The sequence below is a fragment of the Pipistrellus kuhlii genome, unplaced genomic scaffold (assembly GCF_014108245.1).
Source record: "Pipistrellus kuhlii isolate mPipKuh1 unplaced genomic scaffold, mPipKuh1.p scaffold_m20_p_1, whole genome shotgun sequence".
In the NCBI taxonomy this organism is placed as follows: Eukaryota; Metazoa; Chordata; class Mammalia; order Chiroptera; family Vespertilionidae; genus Pipistrellus; species Pipistrellus kuhlii.
In genome coordinates, this window is record NW_023425404.1 from 51,783,896 (window position 1) to 51,806,645 (window position 22,750).

Consider the following 22,750-nt stretch of genomic DNA (forward strand, 5'->3'; position numbering starts at 1 on the left):
AGATGCCTTGCAGGGAGTGGACGTAACCCAGCAGTCGGACATCCTTAGTGCTGCTGTGGAGGCAACAGAGGCTCCTGCCACCGCTGCTGCACTCGCCAGCTGTGAGCCCGGCTTCTGGCTGAGCGGTGCTCCCCCTGTGGGAGCCACTGACCACCGGGAGGCAGCTCCTGCATTGAGTGTCTGTTCCCTGGTGGTCAGAGAGCATTAAGTGACCTGTGATTCTACGTTTATTCTATTTGCATATTGGCCTTTTATTATCTAGGATGGCAATAGCTCCCATTTATTGAATGCTAATCTCTTGAGCTTTTATAAATAATTTTGCAGAGGAAGAACCTGAAAATTTAAGTAATTTTTTCAAGATCATGTATCTAGTAAATTATGGATTCTACAGCCTGGTTCCCAAACTTTAATGACTATTCAGAGCCTGTTAAAAAAAAAAAAAAAAAAAAAAAAAAAAAAAAAGCAGATCTGTATGTGGTGTGTATCTGTATGTGCATATACACAACCATATTTGCTTATATTATACAAAGAAACAATGGAAAAATAAATCACAAACTACTAAAATGCTTACCTATAGTGGAAGGGAGAGAATAGTAGAGGGGGCAAGGATGGAAGCTAGATTTCTTACAGTTTTGCCTTTGGAACTACATAGATATCTAATGTAATAAAACAAAATATAAAAATACAAATTTCAGGGCACCGACCCCTGCAGAATCATTGATGTAGGATCTCTGGAAGCAGGGCTCAGGAATGTGTATTTTTAATAAGTCCAAGTGATTCTGATCTGGCTAATCAGGAGCTTATGCTTTCAGAAACACTGTTCTTTGCCCTATGATCTAAAGAAGGGAAGTGACCACCAGCTTATCCCCTCAGTGGCCAGCATTGGGCCAGGAATGGAATTGTTAATTACATGAGGTTGTGCTGGGTTGTACTGCTGGATAGACCTTCAGTAGGGTAATTATAAGCAAGAAGGGCCAGCTTTACTCAATTCCCAGGGGGAATGAAGTCCAGTCTTGTGTCTCAGATTTAGGTTGTCAGGGATTTTCTAGGGCTCACCATCACCTGTGTTACTTGTTTGTATAGTGCGTTCCACTTTCTGACGTGCAGTGTTGCATCTCAAAATGGACTGTTTACCCTGTGCTATGCTTGCTCTGCAGGCTCTTCATTCTCTTTGTTTTGCATGTAAAGCTGTGCTACATGGCGACATGTCAATAGAACGTGAAGGCCCAATGTGTCTCAGGTCCTCTGGGCCACCTGAGTCCCCACTGACTTCTGTAACCAAATTAAGCCTCTTCGAGGTTCTGTGCTGTTATTACATTTCCCTTATACTTTGAGGACTAGGAATGAGTATGTATATAGTGCTTTTACTATTTAAAGGAAAATTGTTACAATACTTTCCATGTAAGATGAAGGTATTTTTCCATAACACCTCCAAATAAATAAAATTTCATTTAAAAACAGCCCTGGCTAGTGTGACTCGGTTGGTTGGCATTGTCCTATGCACTAGAAAATTGCTGGTTTAATTCACTGCTAAGGCATATGCCGGGATTGTGAGCTCCATCCCAGGTAGGAGGGTGTGAAGGAAGCAGGTAATCAGTGTTTCTCTTTCATCAATATTACTCTCTCCGTCTCTCCCTCCGTCTCTCAAATCAACAAAAATGTATTAAATTTTTAAAAAAAAATTTCAATGAACTTATCAGACTCCTTTTGATGACCAGTAGAGTAGACATTTGGTAAGAGCCATCTAATGGCAAATAAAAATACTGTTTTAAAAAATGGAAAATGGGCTTTCAGTTGCCATGCTTATGAGCTTGACTTCATATTGTAGTGGTGCAGCTTCACGAGAATTTAAGTCCCAGTGGAACAGCATCAGAGATCTGCTGTAAAGTAACCTACATGGAAGAACATGTGGAGTGAGACCAGTTGAGGCCATCTATCACAGGGGTCCCTGGAGAGTATGAGACAGAGCTGTTGGGAGGCACCTTGTAGAGGGAGCATAATAGGCCTTGTAGACCCGGTGCAAGGTGAGGCTGTTAAAAGAGAGAAAGAAAAACAAGAACTGGCAGGTGTTAGTGGGCATAGCGAAGAGGAAGCATTATGTTGGCCTTTTGGTTATAGATATTTATGCTATAAGAATTTTTTTAAAAAAAATTGACACTTCATTTTATTTATATTTGAAATATCAGTGGGTTTCTTAAAAATCAACTTTAATATTACTAATTGCTCATACAGTAATATATTTTACAAAGCAAGCACTGTACGCATTCATTGGTTGAATGGCCAACTGGTTGACTGGGCATTTAGTATATTAGGCTTTTATTTATTTTTATTTTTTTATTTTTTTTTTTTTAATTGAGGAAACTTTTTTTTTTTTTAATATATATTTTATTGATTTTTTACAGAGAGGAAGGGAGAAAGAGATAGAGAGCTAGAAATGTCGATGAGAGAGAAACATCAACCAGTTGCCTCTTGCACACCCCCTACCGGGGATGTGCCCGCAACCAAGGTACATGCCTTTGACCGGAATCAAACCAGGGACCTTTCAGTCCGCAGACCGACGCTCTACCACTGAGCCAAACCGGTTTTGGCTAGGCTTTTATTATATAGAATGTTCTGTTCCAACATAAATTGAGCATTCCAATAGAACTAGTGTTATTTCTGATTTCAACTTATGTCATTAAGAGCACACTGTGTTTGCCCAGCCAGCATGGCTCAGTGGTTTAGCATCGACCTATGAACCAGGAAGTCATGGTTCCATTCCTGCTCAGGGCACATGCCTAGGTTGCAGGCTTGATCCCCAGTGTGGGGTGTGCAGGAGGCAGCCTATCAGTGATTCTCTCTCATCATTGATGTTTCTGTCTATCCTCCCTTCTCTGAAATCAATGAAAATATTAAAAATAAATAAATAAAGTGCACAATAAAAGAAGACAGAATCACTTTCTTTTTCTGCAAGACTAAGGACGTCAACCTGGAAAATGTTCTCAGGTAGGTCCTGACTTGTTTTTATAAATATAACCACTGCCTTCCTGACCGCCTCTGGCCAACACCCAGTCTTTTGCTGTGAGACGCCTTATTAAATGCATCACAGCATATGGTCACATGCATATCTGACTCACATGCATATCTTACTACATGTGTGACTCTGGAGTCTGGACAAACACTTGTCCCCAAGGCTTCAACTCCCTTATCTATAAAATGGGGATTTATAAAAAGGACATATTTCAAAGGATAGTCGTGAGGATTGATGAAATAACATTAATGGTATGTGTCACTGTTTTCTGGAATACAGTGCATGCTTAGTCCATTTGTACCATTATCCAGTATTTTATTTTACAAAGGAGCAAGAAAGTTTATGCCTGATTTCTGTTACAAGATCAGAAAGCTGAGGAGTATCTATATGTGCTTAGCTGCTTTTAATGAGTTAATATAGATGTCAGGGTAATTATTTAAACACTTTCAGGGCCTCTAGTTTTACTACAGACCGCTGTCTCCTGAAATGAGGCCCCTGAACCAACAACGTCAGCATCACCTGGGAACTTCTTAGGAATGCAAGTTCCAGGGCCCTTTCCAGACCGACTGAGAGGGGCAGGTCAGGGCCCAGCAATGCGCCTTCACAAAGCCTCCCACGGTCCTGATACACAACGAAGGTTTAGAACCGTGGGCCTCGACCATCTTTTTTTTTTTTTTAACAAGCTTTATTGAGATGTAATTCACATACCATACAATTCACCCATTTAAAATGTACAATTCAGTGGTTTGTAGTACGTTCACAGAATTGTGCAAGTATCGCCACAGCCGATTTTAGAACATTTTCATTACCCTAAAAGGAAACTCTGAACCCATTAGTGTTCATTCTTTATTTCCCCTCAAGCCCACCAGTCCTAGGCAACCACTAATTTCTGTCCCCACAGACTTGCCTAATTCTGGACTTTTCATATAACTAGAATCATAAAATATGTAGCCCTTTTTGTCTGGCTTCTTTCATTAGCATAATGTCCAGTCATCCCTGATATAGCATGTATCAGCACTTCATTTCTTAATTTCCGTTGTATGGATATGCCACATTTTGTTTATCTCTTCATTAGGTGATTGACATTTGGGTTGTTTGCACCTTTTGGCTATTACAAATGATGCTACTATGGAACATTTGTGTAAAAGTTCTTTGTGTAGTTGTATGTTTTCATTTCTCTTATTTATATGCCCAGGGGGGAATTGTTAGGTTACATAGTTACTTTATGTTTAATCTTTCGAGGAACTGCCAGACAGTTTTCCAAAATGACTGCACCATTTTATGTTCCTGCCAACAATGTATGAAGGTTCCAGTGATTCCTATCTTCATCAACACGTTATTATCTACTAGACCATCTTTTGAGATAACAAATTCTGTAACCTTAATATACCACAGCACTTCTTATTTTCCCAAAGGTTAAATCATTAAACTTTCAAAGGATGTCTTTTAGCTGTTATTTCTGAGATTAGATACTTAGTTTCATATTTATACTATCCATTTTATGATTTTATAAATTTCCATGATGTTTTATGGCAGTTTAATTTAGAAACAATGAAGCCAGGGCATTTTTTCCTTTAATACTATTAATTTTCTCTCTCAAAGTTGCGCTAGGTCTTATTTTCAGGGGATGTCTTATCTTTCCATGCGCTAGGTCTTATTTTCGGAGGATGTCTTATTTTGGGGGAAACACGGTATGTCTTGCCTGGTAATTGTTGAATAAATGTTTTTTGATTGGTTGATACTCAAATAGTTCTTGACTATAAACGTTCTTTAGCTTTGCAAAACACCTGCTATCAAAAAGACACCTCTCACTTCTTGACCCTTTGATTCTGATTACCACCCCCAGAGAAGGAAAGAGGGTCTGACAAAAGCTGACTGGTGTTTCCCACGGCTCTTCTTTTTTTCTTTTCCAGAGGAATGGCTTCTTGTTGGAACCAAACAAGGACATCTTCTTCTCTACAGGATTCGGAAGGATGTTGGTAAGTGGCAACTTTCCAGAACTGGAAAGAAATGGCTTATCCATGCAAAAAAGAAAAAGAGTTTTGATAATTAGCTACTGTACAGCTGTGAAATCGGTGCTCTCTGGACCATGAAAAGAGTGCTAGGGGACGGGGAGTAGCGTTGTGGGAAAGTGGGGAGAATCTGTGAGAATCTTCAGGGTTTTCCTGATCTTCAGGCCATATGCCCCTGTGTCCATGGGGATGGTGAGGCCGGGGTAGGGGATTAGATGTTCCCCCTTCCTCATTTTTTGGAGACTTACTGCTAGAAATAAGAAATGATACGTTGGGAAATAAGATGTTTCTGTAAATGATATGGTAGTAGAAAAGTATTAGGAAACATTGATTTAAAAGACCTCATTGATCATGAGGGGTAAACTAGGAGAAAAAGGATCTATGTTTGAGTCCAGCTTTATTTCGGTTTGGCTACTTGACTGAGTAGGTCCTTTTCAATGTCATTTTTCTCTTCTATAAACTGTCAGTTTTTAATCACAGATTTGTTGGGGTCAGATTCAGTAAAATGTTTGAAAGAACTTTATTTTTTTATTTTTATTTTTTTATTAAATTATTATCCGTGTACATATTTTAACCTTGCCCCCCCCTACATACTGAAAGAACTTTAAAAACTAATGTTCTAATCAAATGTGACTTAAAATAGTAACTAAAAAGTATGTGAAATTTATTCTGTTAGAGTATCCTATAACAGAAAAAAAAAAAAGTAGCTCATTTCCTTTTCCTAATTTTATTTCCGTGCTCTCTTTATGGAAAATTATTTTGTTTGGATATTAAGCCCTGGAGCTTCAGTCTGTAGAAATCTGCTGTTAATGCCACAGTAGGTTGAACCATATGAAATTGTCATTATTCAGCCATATTAGAAAAAAACAAAATTTCATAGCTTTCAACCTGATAAATAGCTTTCTATAGTAAATAGCTTAAGGAAACATGAAAATAGAGCCTTCTTTTTAGAACCTAGAGCAAAGGTAATATAGAGAGAAAAGAACATCTTACTAGTATAGGGAAAGAGAAAAATTATTTTCCCCCTATTCATTTTAGGTTCATTGGCTAAAGACCTGTAAATTAGACAAAGGACAGATTAACAGGAGGAAAACAAGTAGAGGTTTATTAACTTGGAAATTGTACATACACACGAGAGCACTCAGAGATGAATAAGGCAAAGGGGTGATTTGAACTTTGTATCATCATAACAAGCAAACAACAACTTTTTAGAGAAGTGACCAGATAAAAGAAAAAGATTGTGAGTTTCTAGAATGGCAAATTGTGGGATAGCAAATATATGGGGGGTCTAATTGGAGATAAGTTTGCTATGCAGATTTCTCTGCTGCCATCTCTGGGCTGAGAGGGTCCTGAGTTGTTTGCAGTGATTAAATTCTGTCCTTCCTGATAGAAAGGGGAAAGTCAGCTTTGTAAATTTATGTCGTGCTTTTAGGCAAGTAGTAGAACAGAGAGAGTTGGTGTGTTGTTGTTTTTTTTTAATTTGTTTTTATTGGTTTTAGAGAGAGAGGAAGGGAGAGGGAGAGAGTGAGATATTGATGAAAAAACATCTATCGACTGCCTCCTGCATGCTTCCTACTAGGGATTGAGCCTGCAACCCAAGCTTAAACCCTGACCCGGAATCGAACCAGCACCCTCTCAGTGCATGGGTTGACGCTCAACCAACTGAGCCATATCAGCCAGGGCAGAGAGAGTTTATCTTATATCTTCTTCTCAGTTGCCTCAGCTCAAAATAATTCTTAAGCCAAAGTAGCATATTTGGTGTGGCATATTTGTTTACCCTTCACTGTGGTGCAGTGAGAAGAGAAACCAGTTCAAATCAGAGGATTTATTTCATTTTCAAGTATTTCAACTTTCTTTTTCAATAGCAATCACAAACTTGTTCCAATAAGGACCCAGTAGTAACTACTTTAGGCCTTGCAGGCCATAAGATCTGTTGTGATCACTGAATCTGCCATTGTAGCAAACAGGCAGCCATAGGCAATATGTAAAAGAAAGGGCATGGCTATGTCCCAATAAAATTTTATTTACCAAACATGTCAAAGGCTGGATTTGACCCAGGCACAGTACTTTGCTGGCCTTTGCTATAAATTTTTAGTTTTCTTTTTTTAAAAAATATATTTCTTTATTGATTTCAGAGAGGAAGGAAGAGGGATAGAGAGATAGAAACATCGATGAGAGAGAAACATCGATCAGCTGCCCCCTGCACCACACCCCCTACTGGGGATGTGCCCGCAACCACGGTACATGCCCTTGACCGGGATCGAACCTGGGACCTTTCAGTCCGCAGGCCGACGCTCTACTCACTGAGCCACACCGGTTTGGGCATAAATTTTTAGTTTTCAGAGCTAGAATATTTGCGTTCTGTGACATCTACCCAGTCTATAATTTGAAAATTAAGCTTGCCTTGGATTTTATTCAGCATTCAACAGCTGTGTTTTACTTTGGGCTCAGATACTGTGCAGAACGAAGATAAGAGCCTAATATTCTTTTCCCCTAATAGATAATTAGTTCTTTTGCCGTCAAACACTAAGTACTACAATAAAGCCTCTTGTTTAATATACCATTTCTGCATAAGTGATGAGGAATTGACAACTAGACTATAAAAATTAGATCTTTCAACAAGGTATGGACTCAAACTGATAATAGTAGTGTTAATTTGACGTAGACCCCCGAGGTGTGGCTGTTTCTTGTCCTGTGATCAATTCACCATGTGCCCTTTCACAAGTTAATCTTTCTGGGCCTCAGTTCTCTCATCGGCAACTTGAATAGCAATTTTAGCCTACCTTAGACTATTAGGAAATCAAACTCTACTTAGAAACTTTTCTTCTTCCTATACCCTTTCAGTTCTGGCCTCGCTCTGGTCTGCTTAAGGCCCAGAAATAGGCCTGGGCCAACATGATTCAGCCATAGAACTAAGTTGGCTTCTCAATTGGAGATATTATAAAGCCGGAGAGGTCTGCCACTGGACTGTCTTTCTGAGGAAAGGGAGTGGGTAACAAGATGTCAAGGAAAGACCCGTATTAAGGGGACCGAGTTTTGATTTGAACTGAGCCATCCCCTTTAGCTCAAAAGGTCTCTAGGCCTCATTCTACTCATATCTTAACCACCGGGGTTAGATTAGTTCACATCTAAGGTCTTAACAACTTTAGGTTTGCTTCAGTGGTGCTGTCTGCCCCAGAGCAGTGATTCTCACAGTGTGGTCCCCAGCTCCTTTCTGAAGATCGACAAGGTCAAGACTAAGTTCACAGTACCAATAAAAGATTACTGGTTTTTTTTTTCCACTGACGGTTATTGACATTTCCACTGATGATATAAAAGTAACGGTAGCTAAAACTGCTGACCCCAACCCCACTGGTGTGACTCAGTGATTGAGCGTCGAACTATGAACCAGGCGGTCAGGGTTCTGTTCTTGGTCAGGACACAGGCCCGGGCTGCAGGCTCGATCCCCAGTAGGGGGCGTGCAGGAGGCAGCTGATGAATGATTCTCTCTCATCATTGATGTTTCTATTTCTCCTCTCCTTTCCTCTCTGAAATTAATAAAAATATAAAAATAAAATAAAAACGGTTGGCCCCTTAGCACAAGTTCAAGACAGTGGTCAACAAACTTGTTGCTACCGAGCTGTACTAGTAGTTGTGTTATTCTCCATCACGCACTCACAGTGGTTTGGGGTTTTGTTTTGTTAAAGCCAGTTTCATTTAAGAATGTTCTTTGTGAGGCAGTAAAAAGTCTTCATTTCATTATATCTTCACCGCTGAGAACACATCTTTTCAATAATCCCTGTGACGTCGCGCGGTTCTCCCAGAGCTGCTCTGCTGGGAGCCCAGGCGCGGCGCGCAGCTGCGGTCTCGGTTTGGAGGAGCACTCGTGTGTGAGAGTTATGAGCCAGACTGGCCACTTTTCTCACGGAGCATCGTTTTTGCTTGAAAGAATGACTGACACATAGACTATGGTGTTTCAGACCATTTGGGTATTTGGTAGATATTTTCTCAAAAATGAGCAAAGGGAATCTGTCATTTAAAAAAAAAAACACCTGGCATTTTATTGCTAATGATACAATTAAAACTTTCAAGAGAGAATTAGAATTGTGGAAAACTTGTATGCACCCCCATGAGCTTGACAGCTTCTCAATACTAAAGATTTTTTAATGAGATTGGGGACAGGCGATAATGAGTGATTAAAAATATATATCCTATGTTGAAATGTGCCTATATTTAGAAAATCTGCATAACTCAGTACCAATATTTTCTGGTGCATGTATTGAAATAGTTTCTAAATCATGAGTAAAAGATCCATTTAAAGAGTATGATAGACCAGTGGACTTTAACAGAAAAGTTCATTAATAGGTTTCAGATTCCACATTGTAAGACAATTCATTTGTCAAGTTTTGGAACAGTATCAAAGATGATCACAATTAATCTAGAAAACTATTAAAATATTCCTCCTGTGTCTAACTATATGCCCATGTGAGGACAGATTTTTGTCCTATACGGCAGCCAAAACAGTGTATCAAAGCAGATTAAATGCAGAAGCAGATATGGGAGTCTAGCTGTCTTCTGTTAACCTGGACACGAAAGAGATTTGCAAAACTATACAAAAAAAACTGCATTTTTTTTTAATTTGGAAAAATAGCACCTTTTTTGGTTAAAATATGTTATGCTAAATGCAATGGGTATATTGCTTGTTATTTTTGAGTTAATAAATACATATTTAAATTTTTTTCAGTTTTAATTTCCAGTATGGCAAACATTGCTAGTTGTAACCCACATAAAAGTTTTAGGGTCCTCAGTAATTTTTAAAATTATGAAGGGGTGCTGAGACCAACCTTAAAGCCAGGGGTGGGGAACCTTTTTCTGCCAAGGGCCATTTGGATATTTATAATATAATCTGTGGGCAATACAAAATTATCAACTTAAAAATTAGCCTGCTATATTTGATCAGACATTTATTAACTCACTCCTAATGCCTTGGCAGGGCCAGACCAAATGATTTCTTGGGACTCATATGGGCCTCTTTTTTTTTTTTTTTTTTAACATGAATGTTTCAAGAAAAATTATTTTAATGTTACACACCATAAACATTAATGGGGAAGTGTGACTAGCTTTGGTGGCATGGGCCCTGGTGGCTGCCTCAGTGAATCTCTGCCCACTTTGGGGTGGGCAGGAGCCCACCGAGGAGTGGGGAGCAACAGGGGGCAGCAGTGTGAGCGGTTTTCCACACGCTGAGAGGCAGGGAGCAAGGTGCGGACTCCGCACAGGCCGGACGGTCCGCCCGAGTTTGTTCTGGGCCGTCTTTCCCTTCGCCGCTAGCGAACTGCTCGACCCATCAGGCCCCTCAGATAGGAAATTGGAATAACAGTACTGATTTCTTGGGGGTAGTTGTGAGGTTACAGAAAACACTTACCCGTTTTTAAACCCAATTAATGATAGCTGCTGTTATTAGTAATTATTTCCTTTTTGACTCTTTGGTGACTTTTGAGGCTGAATATTTTTATCGTCCCAGCAAGGCTGGCTTCACATGTTTTTATGGTACATAACTTTCCCCCCCCTTTTTTGAAACAGTGCCAGCAGCTGTGGCATCACCTGAAAGCGGCAGTAAGTGTAGATGCACTAAATTGCTTTAGCTCTGGGCATGGTGCTGAGTGTGTTTGCTCTGTCCCAGAACAGCGGGTAGCAGTTGGGAGTTTGGTGGAATTGGATCTAAGGCTGCTGTGGGCTGGTTTTCATTGCTTGGTCTTAAACATTTGACTGTTGCTCTTTATACTCTTTTTTTGTGTGTGAAATACTTTGCCAAGGTACTATTTTGCAGGATAAGATGTTCAGACTCACAAGTACCTTGCAGCCTCAGTAAACTTCTGAGGTGTCACACTGCCTGCTGATGCCACGTGGAAGCGCATGAAACCCTCTGCGCTAAACTTGGAGTTGAAAGCAACTTACTGTAGCTATAAAGACAGCTGGCTCGTGTACATCTCTGACTTCTGGTCTTCTAGGAGTTGTTAAAGATTCATGGAGGAGAGCAGTATGGAGCAGCATTTTGTGTTGTCATTATTTTAAAGATGGTCCTGTGCTTGGAACTGTGTTTCTTTCTTTCCCATAGGTTGCAACAGGTTTGAAGTGACACTAGAGAAATCCAACAAGAACTTCTCCAAAAAGATTCAGCAGGTAGGCAGTGATGGTGGTTGCTACATTTATATTTGACTTCTCTGAGACCCTGTCAGAACTAGAACTTCCGTCACATCAGTTAACTCTTTGAGTCCTCTGCTCTGTCCTCCCCTTTATTCAGGGATTTCTGTCTGATCATTATGTGTCTGAGATGCTTTCACAAGCAGAAACTGGGATTGCACATAAATATAAGTCAGATCCCTGTCATTGGTGTAGGCTCTTTAGGGCCTTTTTATTACTGTAGTTAAATGAATGTTTGTTAACCTTTGTCAGGGTTAATGTTTAAGTCTAATGATTTGCTCTTTTCCAGATCCATGTGGTTTCCCAGTTTAAGATTCTAGTCAGCTTGTTAGGTAAGAAAGGGGGCTGTGATTGTATTTCATCTGTCAAAAAACACAGGCTATGACCTAATTAATCCTTTCATGGTTAATTTGATAATTGTTACTAACAATGAAACTGGCTTGTTCCAAATCCTATATAATAAAAGGCTAATATGCAAATTGACTGACAGTGGAATGACCAGTTGCTAGGACGTTCACTGACCACCAGATGCTCAACGCAGTAGCTGCGCCCTGGTGGTCAGTGCGCTCCACGGGGGGGGGGGGGGGGGGGGGGGCGAGGGTGCTGCTCAGCCAGAAGCTGGACTCAGGGCTGGTGAGCACAGTGGTGGTGGCAGCAGTGCTAAGGATGTCCGACCATGGGCCTAAGCCATCAGTTGGACATCCCCTGAGGCCTCCCAGACTCAAGAGGGCATAGGCTGGTCTGAGGGATCCCTCCCCACCCCCTGCCTTCCCTCAGTGCATGGATTTCATGCATCACACCTCTAGTAATATATAACAGGCTACACAGGTAACTAAGGTAAGAACAGCCTCCATAAACTTGAGCTCTGTTCTCCAAGAAGTGTCAGTTCATTTATTCACTCATTCATTCATTCCTCGGTAATTGAGCAAATATTCATTGAGACCTACTCTAGGCATTGGGGATACTATGTGGAATGAGACATGGTTTCTATCTTATGCTCCAATTGTGAAGACTGAAATGATAGAAAGTAACCATAATACAGCGTGGTAAGTTACAGTGGAGAGTTATAAAAAGTGTTGTGGGATCTTAGTAATGGGAGGGACAGCATTATCTAGTGGGTGACTAGGATTTTGACAGAAAGTGGTAGGCAGAGCATTGTAGGCGGAGAAAAAAGCTTAAAAGGCCCCGAGAACAGGCCAGACTTAGGTGGAGAGTGGCGAGAGGAAGGTGAAAGTCAGATCAGGGCAAGACTGTCCATGGCCTTGTGTGACAGCCACAGTCTCCCTGAAGGCAGCCAGAGAGGACTTTCCTTGGTGAGCAGATGACCAGAAGCCTGCTGCACACTCGGTACTGTTCAGCCCAGGGCCCACATGGTAGAGTCATGTTAAACCTGGATTTAAAATGGAGAGAAGCATTGAAAGTAGCAAGTCTTCATAGCAGAAGCTGGATAGGAGGCCTGAGTGAAATTGTCTTGCCTGCTTTGCTAGAAAAGAAATCCTTGCAATTGGTTTGTACAAAATCCACGAGGGTTTCCTTTCTCTTATTGGAGCCTTCCCATGGAAGTAGCTTTGACAACCGTTTCTTATGCAAACATTGCATCACAAGTTTCCAGACTTGAGAAGGAGTATGAGAGTGCTTGGAAGAGGGTCTTTTATTTAAACCGGCCACAATTTAAAGGAATAAAATATCCAAGTTCAGAAGACTGAGTAACCTCTTCCAGGTTTTGTAACAGACCAGAGTAAATCATTGTTAGTGAAAGTGAAGGTGCATCTACAACCAACAGTTGCCATTTGGTTCTTCTGGTTGTTACAGTTTTGTTGTTGTCTTGAAGGTGGCTATATTAGAGAATTGTGATAATTTATTGTGATGTTTTGCCTCCTTCTAAACAGAAAATAATATTTATGTCCACGACCTATTGACATTTCAACAAATCACTACGGTTTCAAAAGCAAAGGGAGCATCGCTGTTCACATGTGACCTCCAGGTAAGTGTAGGCAAGATGAAATTCAACGTTGTGTTAAATAAAAAGTCTTTCCTCTATCGTTTATACTATTAGATGGGAAGAATAACACTGATATCCAATCCCAGCAGAGACTCCGCAGAGAATATTTGATTTTGGGTTTTATTAGAGAAATTTCCCCGTTAGCATGTAGTCTGAGATGAAGCATTTGCATTCCTGCTATGTGTGCCAATTAAAGCACCAGATATCTGTATGGCAGGAGGCAGCTAACCAAGGATAAAAACAACTGTGATGGAAGAATCATTACTGGGAAATGAAACCTGTAACAGTTCCATGAACATAGCTATGAGACATTAAATTACTCTTATTCTAAGCATATCATCATGGCTCTGTCTTTAGGGAGCTTTTGTCATTCAGGAAAGACATTTCTCATTTTTTGCTAATTCACCACCCTTATATTCTTCAAAATTTGCCTTACCCACAACTTTGATCACTTTTTGGCATTTATGATCTACATTGTTTTATGCATACACATTTTCTTTACCACCAACTCCTTTTTCTTTTTAAATTAAAAAAAAAATTATTTCAGAGAAAGAAGGAGAGAGAGAAACATTGATGAATCATTGATCGCCTGCCTCTTGAATACCTCCTATTGGGGATTGAGCCTGCAATCCGGACATGTGCTCTGACTGGGAATCAAACTGGCCACCTCTTGGTGGATGGGATGATGCTAACCACTGAGCACACTGGCTTGGTTTTCCCCCCCTCCGCCCCCACTTCTTTAAAGGATCAAAAGTGACCACTGGCCATGCTGATCTCAGATCCAGCATGAATTGACAGCCATGAGCGAGAAGCATTTAAAGGGAAAAAAGGAGGAAGCGGTTATGTAGGAAAAGGCCTGCCCTGGGACTTTCCTCTCTGAATTGTGAATGTCCACAAGGGCTGCTGGTGCGAGGGCCTTTGACCAGCAGCCCGTGGGGAGGAAATGCTCTCGGCCTGTTGGTTCTGAATATATCTTAGAGAACGGTATCCTTCAGCTCATGATGGGATTTTCAGACTAGTAGCCATTTCAAGCAGAAAACCTCTAGCCTTGTTGTCATTCAGCTGCAGAGTAATTGTGTGCACACCCTCATTTGCTCTGGGTGTGTGTTTACAGCACATGGAGACCGGTGAGGAGGTGTTGCGGATGTGTGTGGCCGTGAAAAAGAAGCTGCAGCTCTATTTCTGGAAGGACAGGGAGTTTCATGAACTGCAGGTAAAGTCCACTGCCACCTGGGCCGTAGGTTGCGGGGGGGGGGGTGGGGGGTGGGGGGGGGGGGCTCCAGCTATAATTGACTCACAGCTTGAAAGACTAAGGTTCCGTGTGGTGAAAGTCATGGTCCCAGGCTTGGAGTTCTCTCCAGATGAATGCTCTGCTGGGTACACACAGAGCTTCTTCATGCCCATTGGTCAGTCTCGTGGTCTCCAGAGGCAGCAGTAGTACAGTTGAGGTGCAACTGTACAGATTGGTTTCTTCAAAGTGAGTTTTCACCTTTCCAAATGCACCTTGTCTGGTACTTGGGTGACTTACAGTCAGTCCTCTCTGAACATTGTTAATAGGTTCTGCAATTTTAAGCAAAATGACATTTAACAAAATAGGCTTGTTGCTATAAACAGGAGTTAAATTTTTACAGCATCTTGTCAACGTTATAACAAAATGATGTTGAATGAAATGAAGTTATTCAAGGACCAGCTATATTTTTATTATGGGTGGTTTCCTGGTCTTGTGCTTATGGAATTGAATTCAGATGAGGATGAGGGTGGTTTTGCAGAATGGGGGTGGAATAATAGGAACGTTGTGATTTTTTCTTTTAACATCTTTCCAATTGAACTCTTGCTCTCTTTCTCCAGGGGGACTATAGTGTACCAGACGTGCCCAAGTCCATGGCATGGTGTGAAAATTCCATCTGTGTGGGCTTCAAAAGAGACTACTACCTCATAAGGGTAAAATTATTATTTTGCAAATATCATCAGTTTGCTTTGGGGAAGATGATTCTATGCTTCTGACGTATAAGTCAAGAGACTGCCTTAAGTAGAGTTTTTGGCATACAAGGGTTCGTGCTTGTATGTTTGGTTATTTTTCATGCTCTCAGCATCTTTCACAAATATGATATCTGTGTATCTTAAGCTAGGCAGAGTCAGCTCTCAGTTCTGACATAATGAATTATCCAGATCCTGAGTCTAATTATTGGAACAGATCATTAGGGCTGCTTATCTGCCACCACGTTATCATAGACTGCTATTTTAGTATTAAGTATTTTTAAGACTTTGCGATATCTGCCTCTTTTTTAGTATATTTGTTTTAAAAACTGTTTCCATTGCTTTTTTTCTAAACTTCAAAAACCATACATATTTATTATAGAAAATAAGAAAATATAGATAAAAGGCAAATCATCCATAATCCCCCCCCCCCCTCAGAAATAATCACTGCTGACCTTTTGGTATAGGACTTCTATTTATAAAAATACTATGTTATACACGTATATGTATTATATTATACTGTATATATTATGTAATATACAGTATAACCTGCTTTTTCTTTTCACCTAAGCAGTAAATATCCAGGACACTAGTCTTTTTTCCTCCACTCTGCAAACTGTATGTACACACAATAGGAAAAGATTGATGGCCATTTGTTTCATAATCTAAATTTCTTAGCTTCATACCCTTCTCATAATCCAGACTTGGCAGTTCTAGAAGCCATTCTCCCCCTTTCCCCACTGCCCTACCCTCACTGTGTTAGCTCATCATTGTTTAGTTACTGTATTTATCCCATATTTACATTGTTTTATATTTACATTGATATTTACATATCCTACCTTTTATCAATATCAGAGTTGCAAGTTTATAAAGGAGTTACTGGTGTACAGTTGACTGAATAGCGAGCTTGCATCTAGGCATATAGTGGCTAAGAGAAGCCTGGGGGATGGGAGACAGCCAGAAGTTGGAGTATTTTTATTACCTAACAACATTGGATGCTTCCATCTCCCACTTAAGGCTAGAATCATTTGAGCATGAAAAATCTTGCTATGGGACCAGGATATTTAAAAGTTACTCATTTATTTACATATAGTAAAATTCATCCTTTATTTTTTTTTTTTAACATATTTTATTGATTTTGTACAGAGAGGAAGGGAGAGAGAGAGAAAGTTAGAAACATCGATGAGAGAGAGTCATCAACCAGCTGCCTCTTGCACACCCCCTACTGGGGACATGCCCGCAACCAAGGTACATGCCCTTGACCGGAATTGAACCAAGGACCTTTCAGTCCCCAAGCCGACGCTTTATCCATTGAGCCAAACCAGTTTTGGCAAAATTCATCCTTTTTGATGTGTGGTTCTGAGTTTTGACAAATTGCTCAGAGTTCTCTAACCACCACCACAATCAAGATTTAGAACAGTTCCATCACTCCTGAAATTCCCTTCTGCTGCCTCTTGAGGTCAGCCCTCCTTCTACACTCAGCCTCAGTAATCTGTTCTTGCTTCTGCCAGATGTCAAATAAACAAGCATCAGAATCATATATATATGATTAGTGTATTATAATGCATTTGGCATTCACCTGTGTTGGTCAATATATTCTTTTTATGGCTGAGTAGTATTCTATGGTACGAATGTATTACAGTTTGTTTATTCATTCACCAGTTGAAAGGCAAAGTTGTTTCCAATTTTCAGCCATTCTGATAAAGCTGCTATAAACATTTGCATATAGGTTTTTATGTAATAAAAAATAAGTTTCATTTCTCTTGGGCAAGTGCATAGTAATAGAATTGCTAGGTTACATCATAAGTGTATATGTAACTTTAAAAGAAACTAACGGGACTGCGGTACCATTTTGCATTCTCACCAGCAGAGTCTGAGCGTACCAGTTGCTCTTCATCCTGGCCAGCACTAGACCTTGTTATTTGCCGGGCTAGATGCTGGTCTCTGTGTTAGAGAAGAGAACTGGTTCTACATAGTGATGACAACATTTTTCTAACAAATTCTATTGGTTATCTATTTCCTTGTGCCAAACAAGGACTGTTTTTGACTTCTCTAGGTTTGGGGTTTTATCTTGATTTTTTTTTTCCAGGCCGTGTTCATGCCTCGGGTCAGAGAATGCTGGTGACTAACTCTCTATTTCCCGCAGGTGGATGGAAAGGGGTCTATCAAAGAGCTCTTCCCAACAGGAAAACAGCTGGAGCCCTTGGTGGCCCCTCTGGCAGATAGGAAAGTAGCCGTGGGTCAGGATGACCTCACCGTGGTGCTCAACGAGGAGGGGATCTGCACGCAGAAATGCGCCCTGAACTGGACGGACATACCAGTGGCCATGGGTGAGACCAACGGTAGCTGCTGTTGCCCACCTTGGGCTAGGGCTGTGTGCCATCTTCGGAGAATGGAAGAATAGCTTTAGCAGACTGTGGTTAACAGTGTCATCCACTCTCAGTTCCCCTCTTATAACGAGGCACCTGTGGTGGGTTTTTGAAAATGGGGTGTTCTGGTTTTTGTAGAAAGCTGATGTTTGTGCCAGAGGCAGGGGAAATCTAAATGGAACTGCACATTTTATAAGTAATTGTCTGCTGCTATCTTTACCTCTCAGTTTATTTTTAATATATAGGAGGTTTGTTGTGCCCTCTGCCAGATGTCAAATGTGGAAATTCTTTATTTATTTCTGTAATACATATAACTCGGTTTACATGGTGGTTATTGTGCTGTTTTGTAGCTTAGAGGTGCAGACTGCGTTTAGGTGTCGGTCTCTGTCCTTCGTTTCTGTCCCACACCCGCCTCGGGCTCCCAGCTCTCTGTGAAGGTGTTGCCAGTTGAAAGAATGAACATCTTAGTAATAGTCACTGCTATGGAGTGGGGCATGCAGACTTTAAGGACTTTAGCTCTGGACACAAAAATTAAATTTTGTAAAAAGTGACAAAACTGCTTAAGGCACTGCCTCAGGTGTTAAGTTGGCTGAGCTGAGATTCAGTAGTTCAGAAAGGGGAAGTTCATTGTTCAATAGTCAGGAGGCAGTTTCATTACATCCACAAGATTGCACTAAACCAGCAGAGAATTTAGGATCTGGCTTAAAGAAAAATTCCCTTTAACTCCACGTAGAAAAAATAGTTTGAAAAGCGAGTAAAATGTAGAAAACATGCTCATCTGTGAGAAGGCATGCCAGAGACTGAGCTGGCTAGAACACGTGGTCTGAATTACGGAAGAAGATTAGGGCCAGTTTTTGAGGCCCATGCCCAAGGTTGAAGAGGCCAGTAGACTCCGCAGGGGTAGAACGTCTTATTAATGTCATGGGTGGTTTTTCTGATGGTGGTTAAGACACTGATACACCAGAAGGAAGAGAAATCAAAAGGATAGTATTTGATAAGGCCCAGGATTATGCGTATCAGTGAGTTTGGGGGGCTGAGAGCTTCCCAAGAAGCTTCCTGAGGTCCTAGGGGCCCTTGCTCAGAAGAACGCTGTTCGATGAGATGAAGATGTGTAATTTGCGTGAAGCTTGCTTCTGACTCTCCAGTGTGAGAGCTCCGGTTTTAAAACCTTTGTCAGTGCCCTGTGCCTTCACATTTTGAAGCAGAGGGCATTCTTTCTGGGTTGGGTGGGCCTCACCTCCGACAGGACGAAGACTGAGTTCAGAACGGCATGCATTTTTAAACCGCACTTTTTTTCTGCTCTCACCTTGACTGCTTCACACAGGCTCCAGTCATTTTTGTTTGTTCGTTTGATTTTTGTTTTTTAATCCTCACCTAAGGATTTTTTTATATTGGTTTTTAGAGAGAGTGGAAGGGAGCGGGAGAGACAGAGGGAGAGAAACATCGAAGTGAGACTCCGACTTATGCCCCAATTAGATCAAGCCTGCAACCTAGGTATGTGCCCTTAACTGAAATCGAACCCGGGACCCTTTAGTCCTTCAGTCCTCATGCCACTACTCTATTCACTGAGCCAAACTGGCCAGGGCAGGGTCCAGTCATTTTGGATTCCCCCTCCTTTACCCCCTCTCCACTGCCATTGTCTGCACTGTTTTCCTTTCTTCTCACCCAGCAGCATCCTGCTCATATGACAAGGCCCCGTGCTGCGGCACTTCCTCTATGGAGGCTCCTCTGACCCGCAGGCAGAGTCAGCCACTTCCTCCTTGCTGCTTCCAGAGCCTTCCAGGTTTCTCTGCGCGGCACCCACGTGGTCCCGCTGGGTGCAGGGAGTTGTCGCCTCTGCTCCTGGAGTCGTCTGCGAGCTCTGGGCTCCGTCTCCATCCGCTCTGGGGAGTGTCTGAAACACGGCCTTTAGTGAATGCTGAGGGATAGATGCGTCGTGTCATTGTCAGCAGTTATTCTGTCTGCTGCACACCAGCCACTGTGCTAGGTTTTGAAGATACAAAGAGATCCAGACCATTTTTATTGTGTTTGATAAACACTACTGAAGAGTTGGGGAGACTGAACAAATGCAATATCACAACCAACAGGGTTCCTAGTATAGATTCCCTTTGACAAATTATTAGACCTGCCACAGTGGTTTTGCTCATCGGCATGTGGACTGGAGGGTTCTGGGTTAAATTTTAATCAAGGGCACATGCCCAGATTGCAGGCTCAATCCCCAGTAGGGGGAGTGCAGGAGGCAGCCAACCAATGATCTTTCTCATCATTGCTGTTTCCCTTTCCCTTCCTCTCTGAAATCGATAAATATATATTAAAAATAATAATTAGACCTTATTAAGATTAAAAAAGAGAAATTTTAGATATTTAAGCAAATTAACACTGAGGAAAATTATACTAGCTTTAAAAAAATGAGACTAATATTGAAAGAAAATTTAAAAATCAAGTGCAAAACAATGTTTTTTAATTGTGTTTTCTGGTAAGATGAAAAATAGCAGCATAGTAACTAACATTTAAAGTGATGAAAATATTACTTATGCTTCAGTTTCTTCATTTCTGAATTCCCTTCTGGCTTTAAAACTTTATTATACTATTCATTTAGAGCACATGTGTCAAACACAAGGCCCGCGGGCCAAATCCGTCCCGCCAGGCCTTGCAATGGGGCCCGCACCGCGCTGTCATCACTGCACTCCGCTGCGTTTCCATCACAATGACAGTTTATGACTGTTCAGTAAACCATTCGGCCCGCGATTTAGGCTGGATTTTAGATTTTGGCCCCTTCTCTGATTGAGTTCGACACCCCTAATTTAGAGTATATATTACAAATATAAAATCAAAAAGTTTTTTTTATCAGAAAATAGATGAGAAAAATTAAATCATAGCAAGTTAGCCACACTAAGAAACTATTCTTGTGAATATATTCTTTGAGGTTAAATTTCTGTATGACAATTATATCATCTAGTGGTTCATTTTTTATAATTAAAAAAATTTTATTTTTAATTGTAGTAAAAAAACAACATAAAATCTACCTTCTAAACCATTTAAGTGTACAGTTCAGTAGTGTTACATATCACGCAACAGATTTCAGAACTTTTTCATCTCCCAAACCTAAAACTTTATATCAATTAAGCAACACATTTCTCCCTTCCCCTAGCCCTTGGCAATAATCATTCTTTCTTTTGCTATGAATTTGACATTCTAGATACCTCATATAAGTGGTAGAAAACAGCTCACTGAGAACACAATTCAGCTGCCTTCTCTGTGAGCCATTATATGTTAAGTGGAGCCCTGGCTAGTGTGCCTTAGTTGGTTAGGCATCATCCCATTCACCAACCTGGTTGCCGGTTCCATTCCCTGTCAGGGCACAGGCCCAGGTTGTGGGCTTGATAACTAGGTGATGTGCTGGAGGCAACTGATCAATGTTTTTCACATTGATATCTCTCTTTCTCTCTTCCCCTCTCTCTCTCTCTCTCTCTCTCTCTCTCTCTCTCTCTCTCTCTCTCTCTCCCCCCCCCCATATATATATCCCCTCTCTCCCTTCTTCCCTCCCTCCCTTGCTCTCTCTCTCTCTCTCTAAAAATCAATAAAATTATATTTAAAAACAAAAATGTCAAGTGGAGTTTTGCATCTCTTCCCTGTGAAAATCTCAAACAGAAACAACAATGGCTGGAAATATGGGACTCATTTTTTTTTAGCATAATTTTAGGGTAAATAAGTTGCACTCCTCTTGCCTCACTTTGTGACCGATGAGAAAGGAATAAGTGAAGCTGCCACCCAGTTCTTTGGGAGAAATGATAGGCGTAGGATCAGGTCACTCTTAGCAGAGCTGAGTGCATCCTTTTTGTGTAAGAGATTTCTCTTAGCATCACTCAGGCAAACAACCTTTTGTCCTTATATATCGCAATAGAGGCCCAGTGCACATTCATGCAGTGGTGGGATCCCTCAGCCTGGCCTGCGGGAATCAGGCCAAAAGTGGCTCTCTGACATCCCCCGAGGGGTCCCAGGTTGTGAGAGGGCAGTTCTCGGGTGATGCACCCCAGAATCGGGCTCCCTCCTCTCTGGATCTGGGGTGCGGGTGAAGCAGATTTGGGGCTGACAGTGCCCCAGCAGCAACCTAACCAATTCCATGAGGAATTGGGCTCCCTCCTCTACTGGTTGGAGTGTCTGGCCTCTGGTGGTCATTGTGTATCATAGCTACCAGGTGAGCAGTCAAACCATCGAACTTAGGCTCTTATATATATAGATGATAGGATCCTGGCTTGGTTTTTGATCTGTGGGCTTTTTGGAGATCACGTTTAAATGCAACTTAGAAATGGGCAACTGACAGTTCATAGACCTAAAGCCTTAGGTCAGAACTGCAACTCAAGGTGTTCTCCTTTGCACAGAGCACCAGCCTCCCTACATCATTGCAGTGTTGCCTCGCTATGTGGAGATCCGAACACTTGAACCACGGCTCCTGGTCCAGAGCATTGAATTGCAAAGACCTCGTTTCATCACTTCAGGAGGGTAAGGAGATTCTTTGCTGTAATTGCTGTATCATTATCATTACAAAGCTTTAAAGTCATCAGAAAGCCGGTGTCATTTCGCTGACACTTTTTTTGCTCCTGCCTCCAGATCAAACATTATCTATGTGGCCAGCAATCATTTTGTTTGGAGACTTATTCCTGTTCCCATGGCAACTCAGATCCAACAGCTGCTCCAGGACAAACAGTTTGAATTGGCTTTGCAGCTTGCAGTAAGTCTTGTTTCTAAGATTTGGGTGTGAGTCTGCCTTTCTCGTTGTTCTCCAAAGTAGGTGATTGGGTTTAGTTTTTCATATTTGGTTTCGAACAGTGGAAACTCACAGGGCTGAAAGTCTGAGGCCCTGGATGCAGGATCTGACTCTGCCACAAAGTATCTGTGTAACTTGAAGTGATTTCACTTTTTCAGTTTGCAAATGTAGAATTAATGTCAATTATATTATTTCATAGAATTAATAGAATAAAATAATTTAGTAGATAATGATCTGCTCCTGAAAAATTAAAGACAATGCAAATGTTGGAGTAAAGTAATAATTGTAAATGTGAGGTTATAGTCTGGTTGCCTGCCAGTGTGGCTCAGTTGGTTAAGTGTCTTGTGCACTAGGAGATGGAGAGCTGGATTCCCAGTCAGGGCAGATTCCTGGTTTGCTATTCAGTCCCTGGTCAGGGCACATACGGAAGGC

The 22,750-nt window shown here is 41.2% G+C and overlaps 1 protein-coding gene across 8 annotated transcripts in view; it reads left to right on the plus strand.

The window, feature by feature from the left end:
* Positions 1–22,750, plus strand: part of VPS39 (VPS39 subunit of HOPS complex) — a 46,494-nt gene that overhangs the window by 4,145 nt on the left and 19,599 nt on the right. For 3 of the 8 annotated variants that reach the window (XR_006742015.1, XM_036445137.2, XM_036445142.2), the window contains exons 2-11: positions 4,924–4,989; positions 10,582–10,614; positions 11,117–11,181; positions 11,492–11,534; positions 13,092–13,186; positions 14,319–14,417; positions 15,053–15,145; positions 17,328–17,511; positions 21,933–22,053; positions 22,162–22,282. Coding sequence is in view for 7 of the 8 variants with exons in the window: in XM_036445137.2 (XP_036301030.1) it covers positions 4,924–4,989; positions 10,582–10,614; positions 11,117–11,181; positions 11,492–11,534; positions 13,092–13,186; positions 14,319–14,417; positions 15,053–15,145; positions 17,328–17,511; positions 21,933–22,053; positions 22,162–22,282 (920 nt within the window). In the remaining variant the exon portion in view is untranslated. Of the gene's footprint in view, positions 1–4,922; positions 4,990–10,581; positions 10,615–11,116; positions 11,182–11,491; positions 11,535–13,091; positions 13,187–14,318; positions 14,418–15,052; positions 15,146–17,327; positions 17,512–21,932; positions 22,054–22,161; positions 22,283–22,750 lie in introns of those variants that run through there. The other 5 variants (XM_036445139.2, XM_036445145.2, XM_036445149.2 and 2 more) reach the window with 4 other exon arrangements.